This window comes from Athalia rosae, chromosome 6 (genome assembly GCF_917208135.1).
Source record: "Athalia rosae chromosome 6, iyAthRosa1.1, whole genome shotgun sequence".
Taxonomy (NCBI): Eukaryota; Metazoa; Arthropoda; class Insecta; order Hymenoptera; family Athaliidae; genus Athalia; species Athalia rosae.
The window spans coordinates 640,508-664,188 of record NC_064031.1 but is presented as its reverse complement, the minus strand read 5'-3'; the positions used below and the strand labels follow the sequence as shown (position 1 = coordinate 664,188).

General features: G+C 37.0%; 2 protein-coding genes across 4 annotated transcripts in view; one reads left to right on the top strand and one right to left on the bottom strand.

Moving 5' to 3' along the window:
• Positions 1–4,995: 4,995 nt before the first annotated feature.
• Positions 4,996–8,488, top strand: LOC105683483 (sorting nexin-6). Of its 3 annotated transcripts, XM_012396101.3 has the most exons (11): positions 4,996–5,425; positions 5,562–5,612; positions 5,689–5,904; positions 5,982–6,103; positions 6,207–6,343; positions 6,439–6,746; positions 6,858–7,040; positions 7,417–7,434; positions 7,949–8,012; positions 8,090–8,175; positions 8,257–8,488. In XM_012396101.3, exons 1-11 carry the CDS (start codon positions 5,420–5,422, stop codon positions 8,305–8,307), a joined length of 1,242 nt encoding a protein of 413 aa, XP_012251524.1. In that variant the 5' UTR covers positions 4,996–5,419; the 3' UTR covers positions 8,308–8,488. The 3 variants fall into 3 exon arrangements, with proteins under 3 accessions (XP_012251524.1, XP_020706599.1, XP_012251523.1); XM_020850940.2 differs by lacking the exon at positions 7,417–7,434 and having other exon boundaries at positions 4,998–5,425; XM_012396100.3 differs by lacking the exon at positions 4,996–5,425 and having other exon boundaries at positions 5,538–5,612.
• A 964-nt stretch (positions 8,489–9,452) lies between these two features.
• LOC105683485 (hemicentin-2) overlaps positions 9,453–23,681 on the bottom strand; it is a 115,440-nt gene continuing 101,211 nt past the window's right edge. The window contains exons 6-7 of the mRNA XM_048657746.1: positions 20,605–20,818; positions 9,453–16,053 (exon numbers count right to left, since the gene is read on the bottom strand). Of these exons, the coding sequence (XP_048513703.1) occupies positions 15,941–16,053; positions 20,605–20,818 (327 nt within the window). The 3' untranslated portion in view covers positions 9,453–15,940. The remainder of the gene's footprint in view (positions 16,054–20,604; positions 20,819–23,681) is intronic.

Sequence of the window (23,681 nt, the reverse complement as noted above, 5' to 3'; positions counted from 1 at the left end):
GTATCTCGTTCAAAGACTCACCATTACCTGTTGTGTGTGAAAATATAGTACGGGCTGCCCATGCCCTGGCAGAAGCCAAAGAATTTAGCAAATTTTGAAAAGGTGTGTGTTTTTGTGAGCCGAAATTTATATTCAACATTGAAAATCTTTGAATGATATTAGTGACTCGATTTCAATTGATTTTAATTTTTTAATACTTTGATATAATTTCATTGGAATCTTTGAAAAATGAATTTAATCGATCTCATATCTATTTGAACTGACAATTAGAAAAAAAAGCTAAGGGCTGAAAGATTTGTGTGTGGGAGGAAAAAATCTTATATGATTAGACATCCTAGCTATTGTTAATTTGAACTTACTTTCTTAATATACGTACTGAGCGCAGACTTAAAAGTTAAAATTAATTAAAACTTAATATATTTATGTTAAAACTAAATAATAATTCTTAAGTTATTTTCTATATTCCTTAAATATATATGTTGTGTGTACATATATGTTTTTATCAGCCAAAATTCATCAAACTTTGAAGATCTTGAAATGGCTTGAATAACGTGATTCTCATGAATTCGAATATTTACATTAATCTTTTGAGAATTTCATTTAGAACCATGTTGAAAAATATTATAAGCAAAATAATGATATACTTCATATTAATTAAGGGCTAAAAATATATGTGTATGGAATGGGGTTGCTTATGACTAGTTTTTTGTTTTTTTTTTCCTAATGCTAACAAAATATAAAATAGGTAGTGGAGTAATATTTTTCGTTGTTCTGCATTCCATCTCATTGTCAGAAGAGAAAAGGTTGTCGAAGATTCTTCTCAATTCAAAAATTTGAAAATCCTAATTTATCCATCAGACTTAATCGTAATCTTAATTATTTTCATACTTAATCTATACCTTAAATATTTTCATACTTAATCTATACCTTAAATATTTTCATACTTAATCTATACGATGTCCGCGGTAGTTTCTTGATGCTTAATCGGATACTTAAAATTAACAAGAGAATCAGGGAGAAGAGAAGATGTTGAAAAATATGTATTTACATATTCATCAGTTGAAATTGATTAACTTTGAATGAAGGAAAATGGAAAATAATTAGAAAATTTTTCATTTTCAAAAAACTAATCACAAAGTTTTGAATTGGTTGGAGCTGCTGAACATACCTGATTCTCATAGAGAAAGTGAAACTATGGTAAAGGACCACCATTCGAACGACTAAATTTTTTCTACCGTTAAGTGATCGACGTAAACGAGATCAATCACTAAAAATTACTACATAATTCAAGAAAACGCGTGGGCCGATCAAACGATGGTCTTTACCGTTGCCTATGAGCTGCACACTCTCGCTTACAAGGTTGGTGGATGATGATGATTTTATTTGAATAGTTTATAATGTAAAAACTATTCGTTAACTGACTAATAGATGCTTATAGATTGACTGACTGAATGGTTTTGCAAAAGAATTCTATATCTGTGACTCTACAAAGTGCAGGTGCGCTATGCTCAACGGCAACCAAACCTGCCATTACCTGAGCTAATAAAATTATTTTTAAATCTAAAAGTACCGCCACGCCAAGAGAAATGGGGAAGGGGGTAAACTTATAACTAGTTATAAAATACAACGACCCGATGCCAGCGTTCACCATCGTGTGAGCTGGCAAACAAATCGAGGAAATCTGACTGCTGGGACTTACCCCATCGCTGCCGGTACCAAAACCGGACCCGAGCTGGTTCCCAAGCTCGGAGGTCTTGGATTTTATCCGGAAGTCTCTGCCTCCCTGATGGCTAAAGATGTGTAGTAGGTGTGATGTGATGCTCCCACGAAGAACGATGCTCTAAAATTGGCGAGGAAAAAAAACCATAAATAACGAAAATCAAAAAAATTCGTGAATTCAGAATAATAAGTGGTTGTATAAAATTTCAAGTACCGAGATTTTTCACTTTATGTGAATGGTGATGATCACCTACAGTCGAGGTGACTCCATTGCATCTGCAGCATAGATATATCGCATGCAGTAAAAACGATTATCTGCAATAAAAAATTTCAAAAATTTTATAAAGAATTCAAAATTTGTAAAAAATGATATGAAAAATATTTGAATTTAAAACCCACCAATTTTTCCTGAATCTGGTGAATATTGTAGACATCCGGTTAAAATAGCTATATCGGATTCTTTCAGGAAATTCCAATTACAGAGATTTAAATATAAGAGATCCGGTTGAAGTAGCTATCGGATTCTTTCGGAAAATTGACTCCATTACATGTGCAGCATAGATATATCGCATGCAGTAAAAACGATTATCTGCAATAAAAAATTTCAAAAATTTTATAAAGAATTCAAAATTTGTAAAAAATGATATGAAAAATATGCGGATTTCAAACCCACCAATTTTTCCTGAATCTGTTGAATATTATAGATATCCGGTTGAAATAGCTACATCGGATTCTTTCAGGAAATTCCAATTACGGAGAATTAAATATTACAGATCCGGTTGAAGTAACTATCAGATTTTTTCGAGAAATTTCAAACTCGAAGATTTTCCACTTCACGTTAAAGAATCGACGATTACCCAGCAGGAACATTGTTATCTAAAACTGAATATCAAAACTTTTATTCCAATAAATTCCGTACACGCAAGCAACAAGAATCAAGGAATTCGGAAAGAATCAGCCGAAAAACTATCAAATTCCAAACTCACCATTTTTTTTTTGAAGTCTAGTGCACAGGGATCCGCTTCAAGAAGCTTCGAGATCCTTCTCAGCCGTGTGTTGCTGGCTCCGAGTTCTGTAATGCATAATAAAACGCATATAAATATCGCAGTTGTAAATAAAATCTAAGATGGAATAATAATCGCATGTACCGCGTCCGTATTCACGAGAAAAATCACATCCCGGCATTCTAATTGTTAAGAAACTAACAATGAGCGAAAAATAATATCTTCACCTCTGTTCGGCCACTAATGCGCAGTAAACTACGAACAAGCTCAAACAAGTATACCGCAGTAGTCAACAATTTCGAAAATCAACAATTCAAAACGAAAAAATATTAACCCCAAATCGAGATATCAATGCGACGTGGTAATTGTTGTTGCGAAGCAAAAGTTTGAACGCGTGAACGAGTCGTACCGAGTCCAGCCGAAGACACCCGACCGCCAGCGGCACTAAATGCCGCTGCAGAGAAATTTCGAGAAATTAATAAAATCAAATCTCACCAATTCCCATATCAGGAAGAGCGAATATCCGGTACGAATGCTCCCAGATATTTGTAGGCACCGATAGTGCAACTCAAATCGTCCGCGAAGATGTTAGGCTCGCTGCAAGAATTCAAAAATTATTCACAATGGCGACCGGTCTAGACTTGTTGCGTCCCATATCGCCACTATTAATATGTTTTAATAACGCATCCATACCGTCAGCTAACTTAAGCTGGTTCGAGTGGTCCCATCGCTGATCGTCACTTGCTTCAGGATCCGATGTTACTACGTCTGGTTCAGATCAGTAGAGAATTTAGCGGAGACGACGCAAACAATTTGAAAATTCACGTTGAAATGGCGACGCCGGAAAAAAACCGGTCGTATTTATACACGCTCCCCCACTCCTTTTAGCGAGCCAATCAGGAGCCGCGTAGCGGCCCGCTGCATCTCGCGACTTCGCTGACTTTGATACGGCGTATCACCGTTTCTTTGCGTTGAATTTATCGGGTAGGTTCTCCGACAATTCATCAGAAGATTCAGAATTCGTTCTTTTGCTAATGCCAGAAGGGATGACCCTCATGGGTCACGTCCCGAATCCAGGATCCATTGCTCCGAGGTGGAGTCGAATTTTCAGGTAGTTAGAGGGAGGTCCAGCCGCCCCGAAGATCCACGTTGGAATGGCGTCGCCGCGCGAGCGCTCGGTATTTATACGAGCTCCCCCTCACCCTAAACCGAGCCAATCAGGAGCCGCGTAGCGGCCCGCTGCATCTCGCGACTTCGCTGACTTTGATACGGCGTATCACCGTTTCTTTGCGTTGAATTTATCGGGTAGGTTCTCCGACAATTCGTCAGAAGATTCAGAATTCGTTCTTTTGCTAATGCCAGAAGGGATGACCCTCATGGGTCACGTCCCGAATCCAGGATCCATTGCTCCGAGGTGGAGTCGAATTTTCAGGTAGTTACAGGGAGGTCCAGCCGCCCCGAAGATCCACGTTGGAATGGCGTCGCCGCGCGAGCGCTCGGTATTTATACCAGTCCTCCACCCCTTCAAGTGCACCGATCGGGAGCCGCGTAGCGGCGCGCTGTACCTCTGCGACTTTCGTTGACTTTGATACGACGTATCATTTATTTTTTACGTTCAATTCAGCGGCGTTGCATACATAAAGGGGGAAGGTTTTTCGTTTATTCGTCAGAAGATTCAAAATTCGTTCTTTTGCTAATGCCAGAAGGGATGACTCCAATGGGTCATGTCCCGAATCCAGAATCCATTGCTCCGAGGTGGAGTCGAATTTTCAGGGTGTTACAGGGAGGTCCAGCCGCCCCGAAGATCCACGTTGGAATGGCGTAGGCGGACTAGCGCTCGGTATTTATACCAGCTGCCCCTCACCCTAAGCCGAGCCAATCAGGGGTCGCGTAGCGTCCCGCTGCACCTCGCGACTTCTGCCGCCTGATACGACGTATCATCTATTTTTTTGCGTTTCATGTAGCAGTGTCATAAACGTGAATGCTTCAGCATTTTCTCATTGATTTTCTCAAGTTCCAGAACTCTTGAATTTTAGGAACAGGTAAATTCACAAGTTACGTGCAGATGAATCAAGCCGTTCGAAGTACGACGAGCAAATGGCGTCGAGCGCCAGCGCTTGGTGGGGGTCCTTACCATGCACCATAAAGCTGCATAGAATCAGTAGATGTCCTTACAGGGTTTTTCTAAGCTGCAGAGGGGATGAGAGAACAGCTACAAACGTCGGGAAAAACCAAGTGGCGTTCACGAGTATAGAGACCTTCGAGCAAGTCGTGAACTACCAAGCCTGCGGGTATCAAACTCGTGTGTAACGTGTACCTTGCCATGTATCAAATTGTTATCACTGACGGATGAACCTGCCCCACTGATATATAATCAAATACTGACTATATCAGTGACCTGCCCACATTTCAACAGTCGAACTCGCAAGAATCGAATGACGGCTACTTCGCCGCTACTTGTGCCTTGTGCTTACAGCTGATTTCGAGGGATAATTCGTGCTTATTTCTAAGAATGTTTTGATGTTTAGTTCAGTCAGTTGTAATTTCAAGTCTACTAAAAGAGTTTAAATTGGTCTTGTATGCAGCGTTGTTAGTTGATAGCACGGTGACAGTTCATTCAAGGTGGAAGAATACCTGGTCGGTATTTTGAAAACATTTTGACAGTTGTGGTCGTGTCAAAGAAAGACGCTGCAGCCATGATGGTAGGTGGTACCTTTTATCGCTAAGGGTTCCAATCGCTTTAACCCGTTATTTTATTGAGTAAAATTCATCCTCAATTTACCACCAAAAATGATCTACCCCACCCGGAATTTCAATTACTTCAAAATCATGTTTCAGGACGGCATATGTGACGCGAATGAAATACTTAATAGCGCACCGCCAAAAAAGGTAGGTATTTTAATAACGGATTTTCCCGTGTTCTTCATGTTCTTATTACCGGAAAATATGCTTCATGTATTTGTAGACGGTTCACGCAGACACCATCGACTTATCGGATAAATCTCTTCAAGTTGACATCTCCGATGCTCTTAGCGAAAAAGATAAGGTCAAGTTTACGGTTCATACCAAAACAACGTTGCCCGAATTCCAGAAGCCTGAACTCCTGGTTGTCAGACAACATGAGGAGTTTGTGTGGCTCCATGATCGATTTGAAGAAAATGAAGAATATGCCGGATACATCGTGAGTTACCCACTATGACTTTATTGAATATTATCTATGTGTTATTCACCTAATTACTCTGTGAAAATGTGTTCTAGATTCCACCAGTGCCCCCAAGGCCGGACTTTGATGCTTCGAGAGAAAAACTCCAAAAACTCGGAGAGGGTGAGGGAACCATGACCAGAGAAGAGTTCACCAAAATGAAACAGGAGTTAGAGGCGTAAGGAAAATGATTGCTAACTTTTACTCTGGGAACTGATGGAACGGAGGTTAAACTTTTCCTGAATACATTTATGAATATTCTTGTTACTGTTATCTTGCAGTGAGTATTTGGCTACTTTCAAAAAAACGGTAGCCATGCATGAAATGTTTCTCACTCGACTGGCTCATCACCCGGTATTTCGGAACGACCACAATCTCAGAGTGTTTCTTGAGTATGATCAGGATCTTTGCGTGCGAGGTAAATGATATTCAAATGAATAAAATGTTCTGACAGGATTACAATTAACCATTAGTTAATTTGCTGAGGTCTTACTAGATAATATTATATTACAGGAAAAAATAAGATGGAGATGTTTGGTGGGCTTGTTAAATCTTTCTCCAAAACAACTGACGAATATTATCTCTCTGCAACTGTTAAGGACGTAAATGATTTCTTTGATCAAGAAATGACATTTTTGCAACAGTACCATCAAAATTTGAAAGAATCTACTAGCAGAGCTGATCGCCAAACAGCAAAACATAAAGATGTCGCAGATTCCTATATCAAAATATCCACCAATCTTCTTCAGCTGGCTACTACGGATAATGGCAAGCTTGAAAGGTTTCTAACGAAAATCGCGGAGACTCTTGAAAAACTCAGGGTATGTTAAATTTTCAAAAACTCTTCTCTATTATGTGTCCATCAGGCCTCTACTTTCGCACATTTAAGCGCCATTTTCCTCACTTGGATGTCTCGATTCATATCTTTACAGAAAGTAGAAGGTAGAGTAGCGTCAGATGAGGATTTGAAACTCTCAGACACACTACGATATTACATGAGAGATACAGCAGCTGCAAAACGCCTGCTATTCAGGAGGTTGAAAGCTCTACATGCATATGAGACTGCAAATCGTACGTTAGAAAAAGCCCGTGCTAAAAATAAGGATGTCCATGCAGTGAGTACATGTATTTATACACTATTGAATCATCGTCATCACTTGTAGGTTCTGCTCCGTTAGCAAACTACGCTTGTTTTAAGTATTCGTAATTGGGTCAAACATCATCAGATATTATTTAATTTGACAGTTACTTTAGCAGTTAAATTCATACGTACCACTGAATGTTCGGGTAAAATGCAATGCAAAACAAGTAACCGCTCTTATGATGTACAACATTCCCATTTATCGTATCATTCAAAGTTCCGGTAGTCGAATATCATTTTATTCGAAGACAAAATACGTTGGCATTCCTAATGTGAGAATGAGAATTAGCATTACAGGCACCAAACTTAAACTTGACAAATGATTAATTCGATTTTTCTTGCTCCTTAAGGCACTGGAAGTGGCAGAGGTGTGTCCCTTTCTATATACATTTAATAATACGCATTATGTTCATACCTCTAAAGTACATGAAATTGAGTAGATGTAACACCTACCGTATTTGATCCGTTTTTTTATTCGCAGTGAAGATATTTCATCTTCTTTACTCTGATTGTGTAAAATTGTAATTGAACAGATGCATTAAAACGAGTGTTAAGTTAATCGATTCTTTGGAAATTATTCGAACAAAATGACGTGCAGACATAAATATAGCTTGATATTTCCCTCAAGTACGAGCTTGCCTGACGACCAGTTCTAAGCAAATCGATTATGCATGCCTGCCACTAGATGCATGTAAGCAGAAACTCGTGAAGATTTTATGTAGACGACATGAGAAAAGAATTTTTGATATACTTTGGCAAAAAGACCGGAAAAATATAAAAATCAAATGGTATACATAAAGTCGTATCCCGAAAAATTCTGCGTGTTACGTAATCATTTATATTCAACTGTTTTTTAATTGTGAATTGTTGATTTTTATCAAGGCGGAGCAGTCTCAGACAGAGGCGTGCGAAAAGTTTGAGCAAATGTCTGAGAAAGGAAAGGAAGGTATGAATATTTGATTCGGTAGAACTACAGAATCTACATGCAATGAAGTACACCTTTCATTAATTCGTTTCTTTTAGAACTCATGGATTTTAAGACCAGACGCGTTGCCGCATTTAGAAAGAATTTAATTGAATTAACGGAGCTGGAAATCAAACACGCCAAAGTATGTAAAATTTTGGAAGACTGTTGTACATTTTCTTCAAAGAATTATCTATTTATCTGGTGGATTAATGATTTGTTTCAGGCTCATGCTGAACTGCTCAAAAAGTGTTTGACGAACCTGCGAGAAGAGTGAATCCAACGAACAGTAAAGCGATACTAATTGATATAAAAATACATTCTATACATAAACCATATAAACAAATTATTATAATATAATGATTAATAGTTATGTAAAATATATTTTTTGTTATCACTATCTTTACCAAGATACCCGTATAATAAACGTCAAACGTTGTATCAAAATGCTGCAAAAACGGTCTCGAGATTTTGCCGCTGCCTGAAAAAAAATCGGCTGGAATTCTCCTAGTCTTTGGCAGGACAAATAAACTACATACCAAAACTGAGAAGAACTTTAAATAAATGAGCTTATTCTGCATGTTTTTCGATAAAATACTGCGTCCCGATTTGATTGATTCTTTGATCTCTTATCTTGAACGAGCCGATAGTTTTTATGTCGTTTAGGTTTTCATCCTGTGATCAAGGTATGCTCATTTTTTACATTTAGTGGTTGATAACTTCAATAATTATTCCAATAATCATACTCATATAACTATTTACACGCGAGTGATAACAGCGTATTATCATTTTTTTGTCCAGCTCACCAATCGTATTCCCATGAACATTGGTATATTAAGCAGACTTTCTAAGCTATCTATTCAAATTATTACCTCGCATTTACCATTATATGAACCCCTCTGAAATTTTCTATCAGTGCCAATATAAGTAGGTGTATCATACTTGACTATATTATACGAATAAGTGTATGGTTATCTCGATTGAATGAGTGTCACGTGTATAATTCAACAGTAAGCAGCAAAAAGTTTCCACGAATTCCATCAGAATGAAAAAAGCACGCAGTTCATCAACCTCGATTAATCGACGATTCAATCTTCTACGACGATAAAGCTTATATTTTCACAGAATATTTAGAAGTCGTAGACCATATCGCAGTTCAAATCATTATACATACCTATACCTATATTATATGTTATGTTTTATATATTAAGGCCCTTTATATCGTGTATTAAACAATAAAAGAAAAAATATATACACACAGAGAGACACAAGGTTTCTACTTTTAGTTTTATTAATAATTTTTGCGTTATCCTTCACCTCCTCTTATTATCTTAATTCAATTGAATTCAATCCTGAATATACTACTCACGTGTACATCAAATGGAATATATCATGAAATAAGGTAGGTCAGAAATGTTCAACTATTTTCCATATTTTTATTGAGTTGAATCAATCCTTCTATAATACATGATTGCAGACATATATTGAGAAATGTTCGAATTGCAAGTATTATCGTTATTAGATTTTTTTTGTTTTTTCCTGTTTTTTAGAATTAATTCAAAATTACATAATATTTTATCAATTATATTATATCATGTTATCTTATTTTACTATTAACCGGGCCTAATATAATATATATAATAATGACGATGATAATAATAGTATTAATTGAAATAATAATATATAATCTCTCATACGGCTGTAGAATAATTTTTCTACAGTTTATAATTATAATTACAGTCATCGTTATAATTACAAAAATCATATTCATAATAAAATGGGTAAATTAAGAGATAATTTGTAATATTTATATTTATAGGGGATTGAATTTCATTATTATTCTGACGAACTAATGTTGAAATAATTTATTATTTCCATTTTCTCCGTTTTCTTATTCTTATATATTTTTTTTCTTTCATAATGTAATAATTTTTTTTCATTTATCATATAATAATATATATACGTTTTAATTGAATCGCGATGAAGATGATTTTTAATATGAAATGAAATATTATAATATGTTATATAAAACGATGTACGTATATAATAATATCAGTTTATATAATAAATGATAAATGACATCGCAGATCTCATTATTTTTCAAATATACTCAATTTATAATTTACATTTGTTTTAACAGTACAATATATTTATAATAATAACAATAGTTGTTCATAATCGCGTCGATCCGCGTGCGATAAAGTTTTTTTATTATTTTTTTTACAAAAACTCATACCTTTTCATAGTATACCTATAATGATTTCCATGTCGCGATGTAGCTCGCAAACGATGACCGCGTTTCAATATTCGGTAATTATTTTTTTGTTCCTGATTTTTCTTCCGTTCCGTCACGAGTAATAGTTTATCAAAAGCCAGCGAAAGAAAGATGAAACCAAAAAATGATAAATGAATTGTTATTGCTGTAGTTATCAACGCATTTAGCTCATATGATTTTGGTGATACACTTTTATTTATTACTAATTCGTCATTTTTATTCGTTCCATATTTTGGAGATCCTGTGTAATTTGCAGGATAATTATCGCGCGCGGAATTTTCTATTTTATTTTTCGTTTCAAGTTGCATCTGCAGCTGACTATATTTTGTACAATTGCATGCGACAATTATAATAATCTAGCGAAGTGGTCCCTTGATTTATTATTTTTTATTCAAAAACATTCGCCAATTCAACTGTGTTCACACGTTTATAAGTTATATCTAATATAAAATCAGAGAGCAGGTTTGGTATAATATGAGACTGAAAAAAATTGAACAAGATGAAATAAATCAATAAATAAGATTGAAAAGAATAACAGAGTCCTAGTCATGTTTATTTGCAATACGTAGTGGTGTATAACGATGTGCCATACGCGGATGATACATCAATTTGCAATTTGCACAATCACTGCGTAGATATAATGCATATACGAGCGTTGGCGACGTCGATTGAAACCTGAGACATATATGTACATTATAGGCAAATAAATTCATATACATATAGTTTTTCACGTTTATTTCGTTTATCCACTTTCTATTCAAAAGTTTTATTTTTTTCTCTCTCCCTCTCTCTCTCACTCTCTGTTTTATTGCTACCGGGATCAATGTCGTGTTTATTAAAATTGTGTAATTGAATTCTATGAATAATGAACGTGCGATTTAATTATCCTCGCAGTACCTATATCCCGTATAGATCACGCTCGTTGATCGGCTCATTTGCAAGCTACATCGCACGTACATAATATACACGTAAATTATACATATAAGTATATAATGTATATAATGTGGTTCACTTGGCAACCATTCATATATATCGTTTGACTAATTCATTTATTGTTATTATTATTATTATTGTTGTAATTAATATCATTATTTTTGTTATTCTTATTGTTATTATTTTTGGGTTTGAGTTGTTTTGATTCCGCAGCTTCGCGTCAATGCGTTTGCAGATGCGCGGAGTTCAACATGGTAGGTATAGGTACGTGATTCGGTTTTATATGCAAATATGTATATCATTTAAATATTGACGGTAATTTTTTTATTTTTTCTATTTTTTTTTGGTTCTTCTATTCTTTTTCATCCAGTTCACTCGCGCGTTTTACCGCAGCTCCGCGATAGGTATCCCCTAACGTCGTATTATATACATACCCAAAGCGAATCTGACCTCAATTTCGGAGTTTTAACCTTTGACCTATTACTTATTCATTATTCAACCTATTACACTTGATCTGACCCGTTATACCATCCCTTGTTCCTATATCTTTTTGAGGTCACTCTTTTACTTCATATTATATATATTTATAATTATACGACAGCTTTTCATCGTTTTCTAGTTAGCCTTTGCCTTCCTACTCCAACTCACACGTTTCCCTGCATATTTTGTGTTATGTATCGGTGATTGAATACATAACTTTATCTCGTTTCCCTCTGATTTCGTTTTACCTTATTGTTCTTTCCCTTTTTTTTTTAATATAACTTTCAACGATAGTGAATACTTCCGTTTATTCGCATAATATAGATAGCCTGTGTATTTTTCTTTTCAAATTCTTCAACTTCCAACAATTATGCATACACGATATCTAGGTATACATAACAACGTATCTTCACGCACAACAATGAGAATAATAATAATTACATTAGTGCAGGTGACAAACCAGTGATTTAAAATTATTTGCAGCAGGTAATTGAGTGATCAATGCGAGGTAAACTATTTATGCGAAACGAAAATTGACAAATTTCTAGATAAAAATAAGGAAATGATTCAAAGAAATAACGATGAAATTCAAAAGTTCCCTCAGGCATAATAATTGATTACCGTACGTTTCAAATCTATAGGTAATCACATACAAGTATATAAACTTTACCTAACATATGTACTCACATTTGTACCCATTACTCTTCTGCATTGTGAAGAAAATTTGAATTTTTCTATCGAAATACATCCCACGAGGGTTAACAGTTTATCCAGTTTCTCGTTCCTTCGTTTTAGGTTTAAATTTTTCAATTTTGTCTGCTTTCTCCCTTCTATGATGCACAGGGTTTCTTATTTTGAGCGAGGGGTGCAATAATTTTGAAAATCATTGGCCGTGTCGAAAAACAATTCGGATGAAAACCGTGGGGTCTGATTGGGGATATCAGATATTAGTGAGATGAGCTTTTTTACAACGAATCGTTTTCGAAACAATCGAATCCCTCACCCAAAATGGAACACCTTGTATCGCACCTACCGCAAAACCCTGGTGATCCTGCAGAACGGCATCCCTATAATTGTGCGGACGCGTCAAATTTCTCTTCGTTTCACAAGTGACCGAGCCTTTAAATCGAATGAAATGTAATTTAATTGATCGCTGATTCACGTTGTAAAGTTCTGTTCGTTTTACATACGTATGAACTATTTTAGTTCGGAACAAAAGACATTTTGTTATACACCAATGTAGAATTTATCGGCGTAAGATTTTTTTCAAAAGAATTATTTAGCTATCTTCTTCCTTTTTTCTATCCATTGTTTCGAATTGATCTTTTTTCTTTCTCCTTTTCATCACCTAATGTACATACATATTGTTTTATATACCCGTGTTGGTATATTACACACTTGTAATACGAATCATGCCTAATTAATGATTTTTCAGAATTTGTACAGATTCTAGATATTTTATCTAATCATAGATATTACGTATACCTATCTCAATAAAATAAAAGGAGCAAAATCATCATAATCTACAATAAGTAATAATACCTATATTTCACTGTATAATCATGTTTTAATCGCCGTAACCAGACTGAGACTAAAAGAGAACTGAACGAATCAAATATAATAGCTGCATATCAATTAATCAATTGGTTACAGCAACAGCAGTAACGCTACGATATCGATCAAAGCCTATGCCTAGAGAAGTCAATATAATATAAAATACATATTTTAGGTTCACTTCTGTAATGATTATAAACTTTTTCACCAACGAATGTTATCTTTCGTTTTTTTTTTAGATTACCCCTCTTTTCATATATACATAAATACTTCTTCCAGTATACACAGGTTTAATGATTATAAGATAATTAGAAGTTGAAAGGCAATGAAACGGAGATCGGCAAAGTCATCGTTACCCGCATTATTTATATGCATATGTAATAGAAGTTAGAGGATAGAATTATATACATGTACATATATTATATGCATATGACAGACGGAATGATAGTTAGACATATATACCTACCTAATATTTCTTTATTACTTTGTTTGTTTAAGTTCATTTAGGTCCATATATCGTGCAATCTAAATCACACATAGATTTATATGCACCATTACATACCCATATAACTTCGGCTGTACGCGCAATTTCATTTATTAAGAATTTTATGATAAAGTTCATCATATTACATACACATCCTGAAAATACTCAGATGTCAATCGCACGCTCAGATCATCGCGATTATAATTAACTTTTAGAGTACCGGTACCACCACTTCCCTGTGATCGGTGCTTTACGACCGGTAAATATAATATAAGTATATGGTACCTTCTCCACCACTTTTCTACTGTGATTTGCTACCTTAAATCTCGGTACTCTAAAGGTTAATATATTATAAGAATATATGAATATTTTTGAGAAATTAAAAGAATCAAAGTAGTGATTATGTAAGTGAAATAAAAAGTATGAAATGGATGCGAGAACTAACAATAATAACAATAATAATAATGATAACGAGATTCTTTCTTTATCCTAATTTATATTACATACGTACGTCTTGTGTATAATTATACTTGTCATGTAAATACATACCTATGGACTTGTATTTGCAGACGATTCATAGAATTTTGTCATCGAATTATTATTTAGAATAAGTACAGCATATCATTTTTTGTATACACATACTAAATGTACCTATAGGTTGGTATGGGAATCAAAATTGTACATAGAAATTGCGACGATGCAGAATTTCTTATACGTAAGTGATTTCATCCGGAGAAATTTGCCCGCATCATTTCAATGTCTGAATATTATTTACCGCACACAGTTTGTGTTCGATTATGAGATGAAAAATCAAAAACATAAAATAAAACGTGTTGACAGCATATTATTCGAAATTATTAGCCTTCAGCACCATCTCTCTTGCACTTTGTACCAGACATGCTCTGCATGCGGGTGGATTTTTTTCTATGCTGTCTAGTTTGTTTAATTTTTTTTTTTTTGTTCTACTTTGAACCTCGTGAGCAATTAATTCGGATGTGTGTATACGTAAGAGAGCTCGGAGCAAATGTGAATTACGAAAGTAATTATTATATGTAAATTACAGAGGTGTGTAACACACAACCGGAAATATACGTGGAATAATGTTTGTTTTGTTGAGGTATTTATATGTAAAAATACAAGAGTTCTTTTTTTTTGCCATTTTTTCGTATAATTCAAACTCGAAAGTCAACCAGGCAAAATTTTTGTTGCTTGTCGCTGGTCTGAAAATCGTGATGCATGCACGGGAACACAGGATTTTACCAAGCGTGGCTTTTATGTTGGGTGCAGCGATTTCAATCGATATTGTTTTTTACGAACCAATGTTAGGTATACGATTATGGGTTGATATATGAAATATTTACTGCGTCGATCGCACTGAGAATAGATCCCATCCGAAATAATTGCTTTATTTACTTCTCAGAGCAATGAATCGATTGAAATTTGATCAATTTTATAGACGGATTAATTCAGCTTGAAACCCTATCAACAAAAAGTTGAACTTTCACCCCAAAATCAATATTTTTTTTCCAAGCGATTCCCATGGTATTCTCTCGTATTTTGATCTCAGGAATCCGAATCTGCTATTTGATTGATCCACCCTTTGAAGTTATTGAGTTATCGCAAATTCATCGCGTCAAAAAGAAAAATCCGACAATCTTTTGTGAAAATTTCACCTCTCTCCAACCCTCGAATGTTTGGTATTGTAAATTGTAGTTTCAATGTTGCAATTAGTCTACATAGGCACAAATTAATGTATTGTATAATTACATAACTCGAGTACCTCACGTCGTCATATATTCATTACGTTAGATATATAATTTTATCATGTTATCTATTAAATTCGCAACACATACATTATGTATATTTATACATGTGTAATAGATAGATATATATGTACTTAAAATAACTAACCTGCCGGTACGTGGATGAGAGCTGTCGCCCATAAATTCTCTGCGTCTGCAAATATTACATATACTTACTTAGGTATACACTAAAATATGCATGATATATTTTATATATACATATATAATATACACCAAGGTGTATATATAGGTATGTACTCACATAATATCGTACAAGTTATATACCTAATGAAAAATATTGTACCACACGAGTAAACAATTGATAACTAATAACAGCTGGCGATAAATGATTTGATGGAAACAATATTTTAATATATAATATTTATCGGACTAATGCAGCGTAAGCTGCAATGAATGTAAGAACGAATTTTAGATCTCCAATGTTCCTGTTCGTTCCTGATGTCTTGCGCCGCTGTATAGCCGCCATCTTATCACCTGTAACAATTTAAAATAAGAAATTAAACATTTGCACGCACTGGAAAACTTGCTACATAAGGAAGAAATACCAAAACATCTCATGTGCAGATAAAACATCTTGTAATATAAGACATTACTTCTCATGTACATGTACATCACATATGTATATCCCTATATGTAGAGACATGTATGATTTAAATGTATAGGAATATATGTTATGAACATGTGGTACATGTTCGCGAATATCTCTGCGGTATAAAAGCTTTCGAGAAAGTAAAGTCTAGAATACAAAGTGCCGAGTTTATTCAAGATTGCTGTAATTATTCATCGAGAAGCCGAGCGTGCCTTGTATTTTCGGTGAAGTAGGCTTCGCTTCTCTTTTTTCAACACTTATTTACCCCTGCTGTTGTTATTATTATTTTTATTATTATTGCACGTTGGTTTTTTTCTCTTTTTGGTTTTTCTATTTCAGGGGCAACCGCTGCAAGCGCAGGATCTCGGGTGTCTCTAGGTTTGCATTCCCATCGAATGATTATTATTTTTGGAAAATTATTCGTCACTGTCGTTAAAAATTTATTCAAACAACCGCAGTCATGACGATGATCCGACTGCTCCGATAATTTTGTTAAACTATTCATTTTTCTGTAATTGATCATGCTTCATAGATTTGTCTCTTGCATAGAATTACTCTTGCATCGTACGAAAGCTCAAAGCCTTTTGCCCGGAACCCTCGAGTTCTTTTTCCTTTTTTTTTCTTACCTAATATCGTATGTAGCATTACGTAACTGGATTTTCGATCTTTGGTTTTCCATTTTTTCTATTATTATTTTTTCTTCCCGAAACCGAAGTAGATTCAAGTTATAGTACACGTTCACAGATGAATGATTGTGATGAGAAGCTTACGCCTATATGTTGAGTCAGTTTGCTTGGAAGATATTTATATCTGATACTTATGCAAGTATGAAATGTAGATGGAATATACCTATGCACATTAGGGTGGGTTGAAGAAATTTTTTTTCTTTATTTTCTTAGCATAGGGGCAGAATTTGTACCTCATAAGAAAAGAGAATTTTTCAAATGTGGAAACCATTTTTTACTCGATATTTTGGTTTTAGTCGTAGACCCACTTTGATTCGTCGCAATTCATGCATGGGTCGAAATATTCGAACTTCTCAATTCACCAGCGAACCCGAGTTTTGCTGGAGTCAGCGTAGCCAGCAGCGTAGCGCTTTGTTGTGAGACGTCACCTTGGGGGCTGAGCAGAGGTGACGCCTCAAAACAAGCCCCTCGCTTGTGGCTACCTGACTCTAGCAAAACTCAGGCTCGCTGGTGAATTGAGAAATTCGAATATTTCGCTCCATACATAGATGCGACGAAGCAAAGTGGGTCTACGAACTAAAACCACTTGATATGTCTTATAATTTTTCTGCTCCCAACAGCGAATAATTGATGATTTACTCGATCGATTGCATGAGAAGATGATTTTGGCTTGCAGATTTGGATTCCTGAGCTGATTATACGTGAGATTACTCTTGAAGAACCAAAAAAAAATTCGATTTTTAAGCGAAAATTAAATCATTGTTTGAATTTGGTTTCATATGCTTTTCTTACGTATTTTGACCTCAGGAATCCGAATCTGGAAGAAAAATTGATCCATCTCTAAAAGTGACCGAGTTATCGCCGATTTTCAGCTTTTTGGGGTCAAAAATTAAAAATTGATTTTTTAGTCTATCTTGATGTAATTTGGGCTCAGGAATCCGAATCCGAAAGAGAAATTGATCTATCTGCAAAAATGACCGAGTTATCATCGAATTATCGCATTTTTTGGTACAAATTTGAGGATATCTCGAAGGGAAAAAATCATAGCTCAATTTGGACAACGGATTCGTGTTCCTGAGGTCAAAATACATAAGAAAAGTGCCATACGATCAATTTTTAAAAATAAAAATTTTTGGCCAAAATTCGAGATTTTTCCAAGGGGTACCCCTTACGATTTTTTCAAATTTTGGCCAAAAATTTTTATTTTTAAAAAATGATCGTATGGCACTTTTCTTATGTATTTTGACCTCAGGAACACGAATCCGTTGTCCAAATTGAGCTACAATTTTTTCCCTTCGAGATATCCTCAAATTTATGCCAAAAAATGCGATAATTCGACGATAACTCGGTCATTTTTGCAGATCGATCAATTTCTCTTCCGGATTCGGATTCCTGAGCTCAAATTACATCAAGATAGAATAAAAAATCAATTTTTAATTTTTGACCCCAAAAAGCTGAAAATTGGCGATAACTCGGTCACTTTTAGAGATAGATCAATTTTTCTTCCAGATTCGAATTCCTGAGGTCAAAATACGTAAGAAAAGCATATGAAACCCAATTCAAACAATGATTTAATTTTCGCTTAAAAATCAAATTTTTTTTTGGTTCTTCAAGAGTAATCTCACGTATAATCAGCTCAGGCATCCAAATCTGAAAGCCAAAATCATCTACTCATGCAATTGATCGAGTAATCATCAATTATTCGCTGCTGGGAGCAGGAAAATCACAAGACACATCGAGTGGTTTTAGTCGTAGACCCACTTTGCTTCGTCGCATCTATGTATGGAGCGAAATATTCGAATTTCTCAATTCACCAGCGAGCCTGAGTTTTGCTAGAGTCAGGTAGCCATGAGCGAGGGGCTTGTTTTGAGGCGTCACCTCTGCTCAGCCCTCAAGGTGACGTCTCACAACAAAGCGCTACGCTGCTGGCTACGCTGACTCCAGCAAAACTCGGGTTTGCTGGTGAATTGAGAAATTCGAATATTTCGACCCATGCATGAATTGCAACGAATCAAAGTGGGTCTACGACTAAAACCAAAATTTCGAGTAAAAAATGGTTTCCACATTTGAAAAATTCTCTTTTCTTTTGAGGTACAAATTTATTATACGTCAAGTGATGGACGGTTTTCCGATTCACCCGATTATTACTATTTCATTATGATTTTCACGGAATTTTTTCGGTAAATTTTATAACCGCACGATCATTACACTGTACATATGTATAGGTTGGATGTATACATATGTACGTATATAGAGAGCCTGCGGATATCTGCAGAAGCAAAAGCGAGAGTATATAGCACGAAATGAATTTATAGAGGGGACAAGTCAGAGCTGCGTCAGCTCAGCTGGTACCCAGAGATAATGCGACATTAATTTTTTAATTCTATGTTTTTTTTTTTTTTTAAAAAGAAAACCTTTTTTCCAAACCACGTTCTCTTTTTCCTTATTATATTCTCTCGGTCGGATTTTACTTGAGAAAAAATCTTCGTACGGATGAAAATATAGTATGATAATTGGCAGAAAACCAGAGCCTGTACATAGGATGATAGGATGATAAAGTTCCGGGTACAAGCAGTCTGCTTGAATCTTTAATTGAACTCACACCTTTTCTCCGGAGATCTGGTTTCCAACGCCGAATTCGGCTCGATTACATATGCGGTCGATGCTCATTATAAAGCACTCCACTCTACTCTATCACAGGTAAATTACAGGTATTCAGTTTCACAATTTACCAAGGATCCCTTATCTATGAGATCCTGAATCTTAATACGATTTTCGCCATGTCTTTTCATTTTCTCAATCCGCAAGACGTACATCTCGATTGTACGTAAGTACATATGCGCGTGTACGTACGATTGAATACATAGTTTTTACCTTTAAACTGTAGTCCGCAATTAGGTGTATGAAAGAGAAGCTTTGTCTCCGTACACCCCAATGTGACTACTCCCGACTCTGCTGTGCTTCATTATCCCCTTTTCTTTTCATTTGGTCTTCGTTTTTTTTTTCGTCCTTCTCGGTTCTTTGCTTCGCAATCCTTTTCTCAATTTTTGCAAGGTATATAATTTCGGTCGGTATCTGACTTGAGGGGATTCTTGTACTTTGGAGCTCTTATATACCCCACCCCACTTCCACCCCGAAAACCCATTCCATCGTTTCCTCTCCCCGTGTTTTCTTTTGAGAAACTGCGGGGTTGGTATTGTTATAACCGCGAAGTTCATTTTAACTTGGAGATAATTATCCTCACCAAAAATAAATATAGGTATATCCGTATACCCGGTATACTTGTGTACATCGGTACGTACCTGTGTGTATACATATTTGTAATACATGGTTTTCTACAAAACTTTGCGGATATTCCCATGGAGAAAACAATTATTATTACCCACCGCTTGCGTATAGTTAAGCAAGTTATAAATATTATCCCTTGTATTGCGAATACAACACAACCCTTGGAATGTAAAGGATAGGTAGGTACGGGTGAACGAGGTATTCAGGGGTTGGTCTCGTTCGAACGGGACGTCATCGAGCACCGAAGATACCCAAATTAAAAATGAAAGGAAATTATTTTTCCAGATCATCGTCGAGAAGCGAAAAACGAATCCTGCGAAAAATGAACGACGGGATGTCGGACTGAATGTGATTAGAATTCGAGTGAACGGTATCGGGGTGAGAGAAACGAGGGTACGGAACGGAGCTTTTTAATTTCAGTCGCTCGTTCGAGATATTATGAAATGTGTGCGTTATACTCGCCTTCGGTGACAAAAACGAAGATGGAAGCCGGCTCTGTGTTAGAAGCGCTACAGGTATAATTCCCCGTGTCCTTTTCGACGGCATGGCGGATGGTTAGTCGACTCTGCGTTCTCGGTCCTTGATCCGTTTCCACGGTGACACCCCCGCGAGCGTTGTCGTAGTTTATCATACGATTGTTGTGGTACCAGAACACGTACTGCGGCGGAGCCGGACTCTGCAACACACCGTACTTTGCTCAACAGTCATCACGCGCGAATTATGCTCGCTAGTCGTATGGTATGATGCCTGTTACAGCTAACGCGATCACGCCATTCGATCGTGAAAATATTATCACGCCGGGCGTCGAAAGAAAAATCATCAAATTTCACTCGGTCCCGAAGAAACGATCGACGTGGAACGAGCGAAGGGGACCCCTCGTAATTTGGGTATTTTTTGTAAAACGAGAAGAGGGACAGCTTGTAAAAAATGCGGAAATCAATCGAAAGGAAAAAAACGAAACGGGGGTAAAATAAAAGGGAAATAAAAATCACCCAAGCTGGGACCAATAAGCAAAGCGACAACGTCGGGTTAGTTTCTGGTTGACGTAGGACAACCCGACGAAGGCCGAACCGTATACGTTCGTATACCATAAAGAGGGAACGGGGGTGCGGCGAGGAGGAGGAATACCGATACAAGGTTCCTTATCAATAATTCAAAGCCAATCAGCTTAAATCCTCCCTGCAGGTCTTTGACGTACCGAAGTATGCGTGCGATCGGTTTGATTCCCTCGCGCGAGCGACGCGGACGTACGGTTCGTTTTTTTTTATCTTTATTTTTTCTCTCCTCGGTTCCTGTTCCGACGCTCCCCGGGGACTTTTTTTTGTTTCGGGAAACCCGATCCCCTCCGATTTCCGAACGATAAATTGTTCCGACCTTTACACGATACGGAGACGACTTTGTTAATTCAAGATTTGGGTTACATCTCCAAATAGACGTACTCGAGTTGATTTATTTTTTCTTCATTATTCAGGTATTCCGATTTTCGTATCAATTTTCAATGCACTTATCCATAATGTATGTACCGACTAGATAATAGGATGAGTCGTAAAGCGTGATTGACGAGTTGGTTATAGTCAATAATCGATAACAATTAGATATACGAGAGTATATTCAATCTATTATTGGAGTACACGGGAGTATAATGATAAAAGTAAATGTATGTATAGGGTGTACGACCTACTGGGATTTTGGATTACGCGCTGCACGTGCGATATCATCAATAACGTTATCAATAACGTCATACCTGTACAACTACGGAAATTCGTGAATACTCGGCGAGGGATTCTCGAGCGAACTTCTGCTCAATTTTCGACGGTGTTTTCTCGTTTTTCAACCCAGCTGTTCAACCCTACTTTGAACCCGAATTTCTATTTTTTTCGATATTATTCATCCTACGGTTGGTTTTTCTCTTTATTCTCTGTAACCGAATCACGCGCGTTGGTTCCACGATCGAGGCTGGCCTCGTAAAGACTTTCTTCCCGTTTCTTTGAAGTGAAAAAAACCGCGAAGGAACGAAAATTACACGTTGACAAATCGGATCAATAAATGTCAATAATACGACGCCTTCCCCGACCTGGAACTACACGATGAAATTTTCACCGAATTTGTTTTCAAGAATTTCAGCTAAACGTTTCTAGAATACGTACAATATTTTCAACTACCCTCTACGCGACGTACTTTTCCACTTTTGAAAAGCGGTCTTTTTTCTTCACGTCCAAACTCTCCACATCTTCGGCGTAAGAGAAGGCGACAAACTACCCCTCGTTTTTTAAAGCGAAGAATCTGATACCCGAGCGGCTTATGAATTCGATGAATTTCATCGCTGTGCCTACCAAACGGGGAGTACCGTATATTTCCATATAATTTACCTGATATTTTAACCAGAATAAATAATACAATAGGTACGTTGCTTACCAACGTTACAGACACCTGTATCTATTGTTTGTAGTACACACGTTTATCTCTAGGCATGTAGAATATACAATCGTTTATCATGATCCAAACGAATTTGCTTTGAAATATTTCCGCCCATCACTCGAACAACAGCGACGCAGAGGGCGGTTACACGGCAATAATTTCATTGAGCTCGGTAGCGATTTCGTAGGCAATTGTCGAGAAGGTAATTTCCATCGGTACGACCCGTATAGGTATACCAGCAACTCGGTACTCTCCTACTCCGCAAAGAGGGGCTGTGCTTTCGCGCATAATGTGGGAAAAGGGGGAGGGTGGGCAGGTAGGGGGTTCCATTATATGAGAAGGAACAGCTTTCGGAGGGTGTACGAGGCGAAACCACCCCGTTCTATTCACCCCGCGCCCACCCCGACGTTTCAGTCAACGCGAAGGAACGCAGTTGATAAGCGTCTTGAAAATTTAATAAGATCCGACCGGTTGTGGTATTTGCTTAGCTTATTTGCCAAGCAGTCGGAAAGACGACGAGAACACTGCGAGGCTCCCAAAAACTCTGTACGCCGAGACCACCACCCTCGTTTACCCGCATTTTCGACTCGATCACACCGTATAAACTGCTGTAATCGCACGCGCGTCTCCCCTATTTTTTCAAACATCTCGCAGTTTTTTACCGGTGATCGTTTCGTAGTCGGTTTTTGCTTCGTTGTATTTTTTGTATTCGTCACCAACGGCGGACGAGGAATTGGAAAAGACGAAAGTGCGAAAAGAGACTCGGCAATGTCGGGCACCTGGTCAGTAGCAGAACAATCGGGTCCTTCGATCCTGTAACCTCGTTTTGGGTAATTTGCTGGTATAACAGCGGTGGTCCCGTTGCGCCGTTCGGTCGAACCCCCGGGGGGGGGGGGGGGGGGGGGGGGGTCGAGATGTTACCGTGTTCCGAACGCGCATAGATATGCGTTTTACGGACAGCGTCGATGGAACCAGAGCGCGGACCGGCGGATCCAGAGGCCGGGGAAGACGGACGGACGGGGAGAAGTGGCGGAGCTCGGAGCTGGTCACCGTGAGCTAAGAGCTCAGGGCGAAGGTCGAATAGGGTGGAAAGCCGAGCGGTCCTTTTGACCGAGTAATGG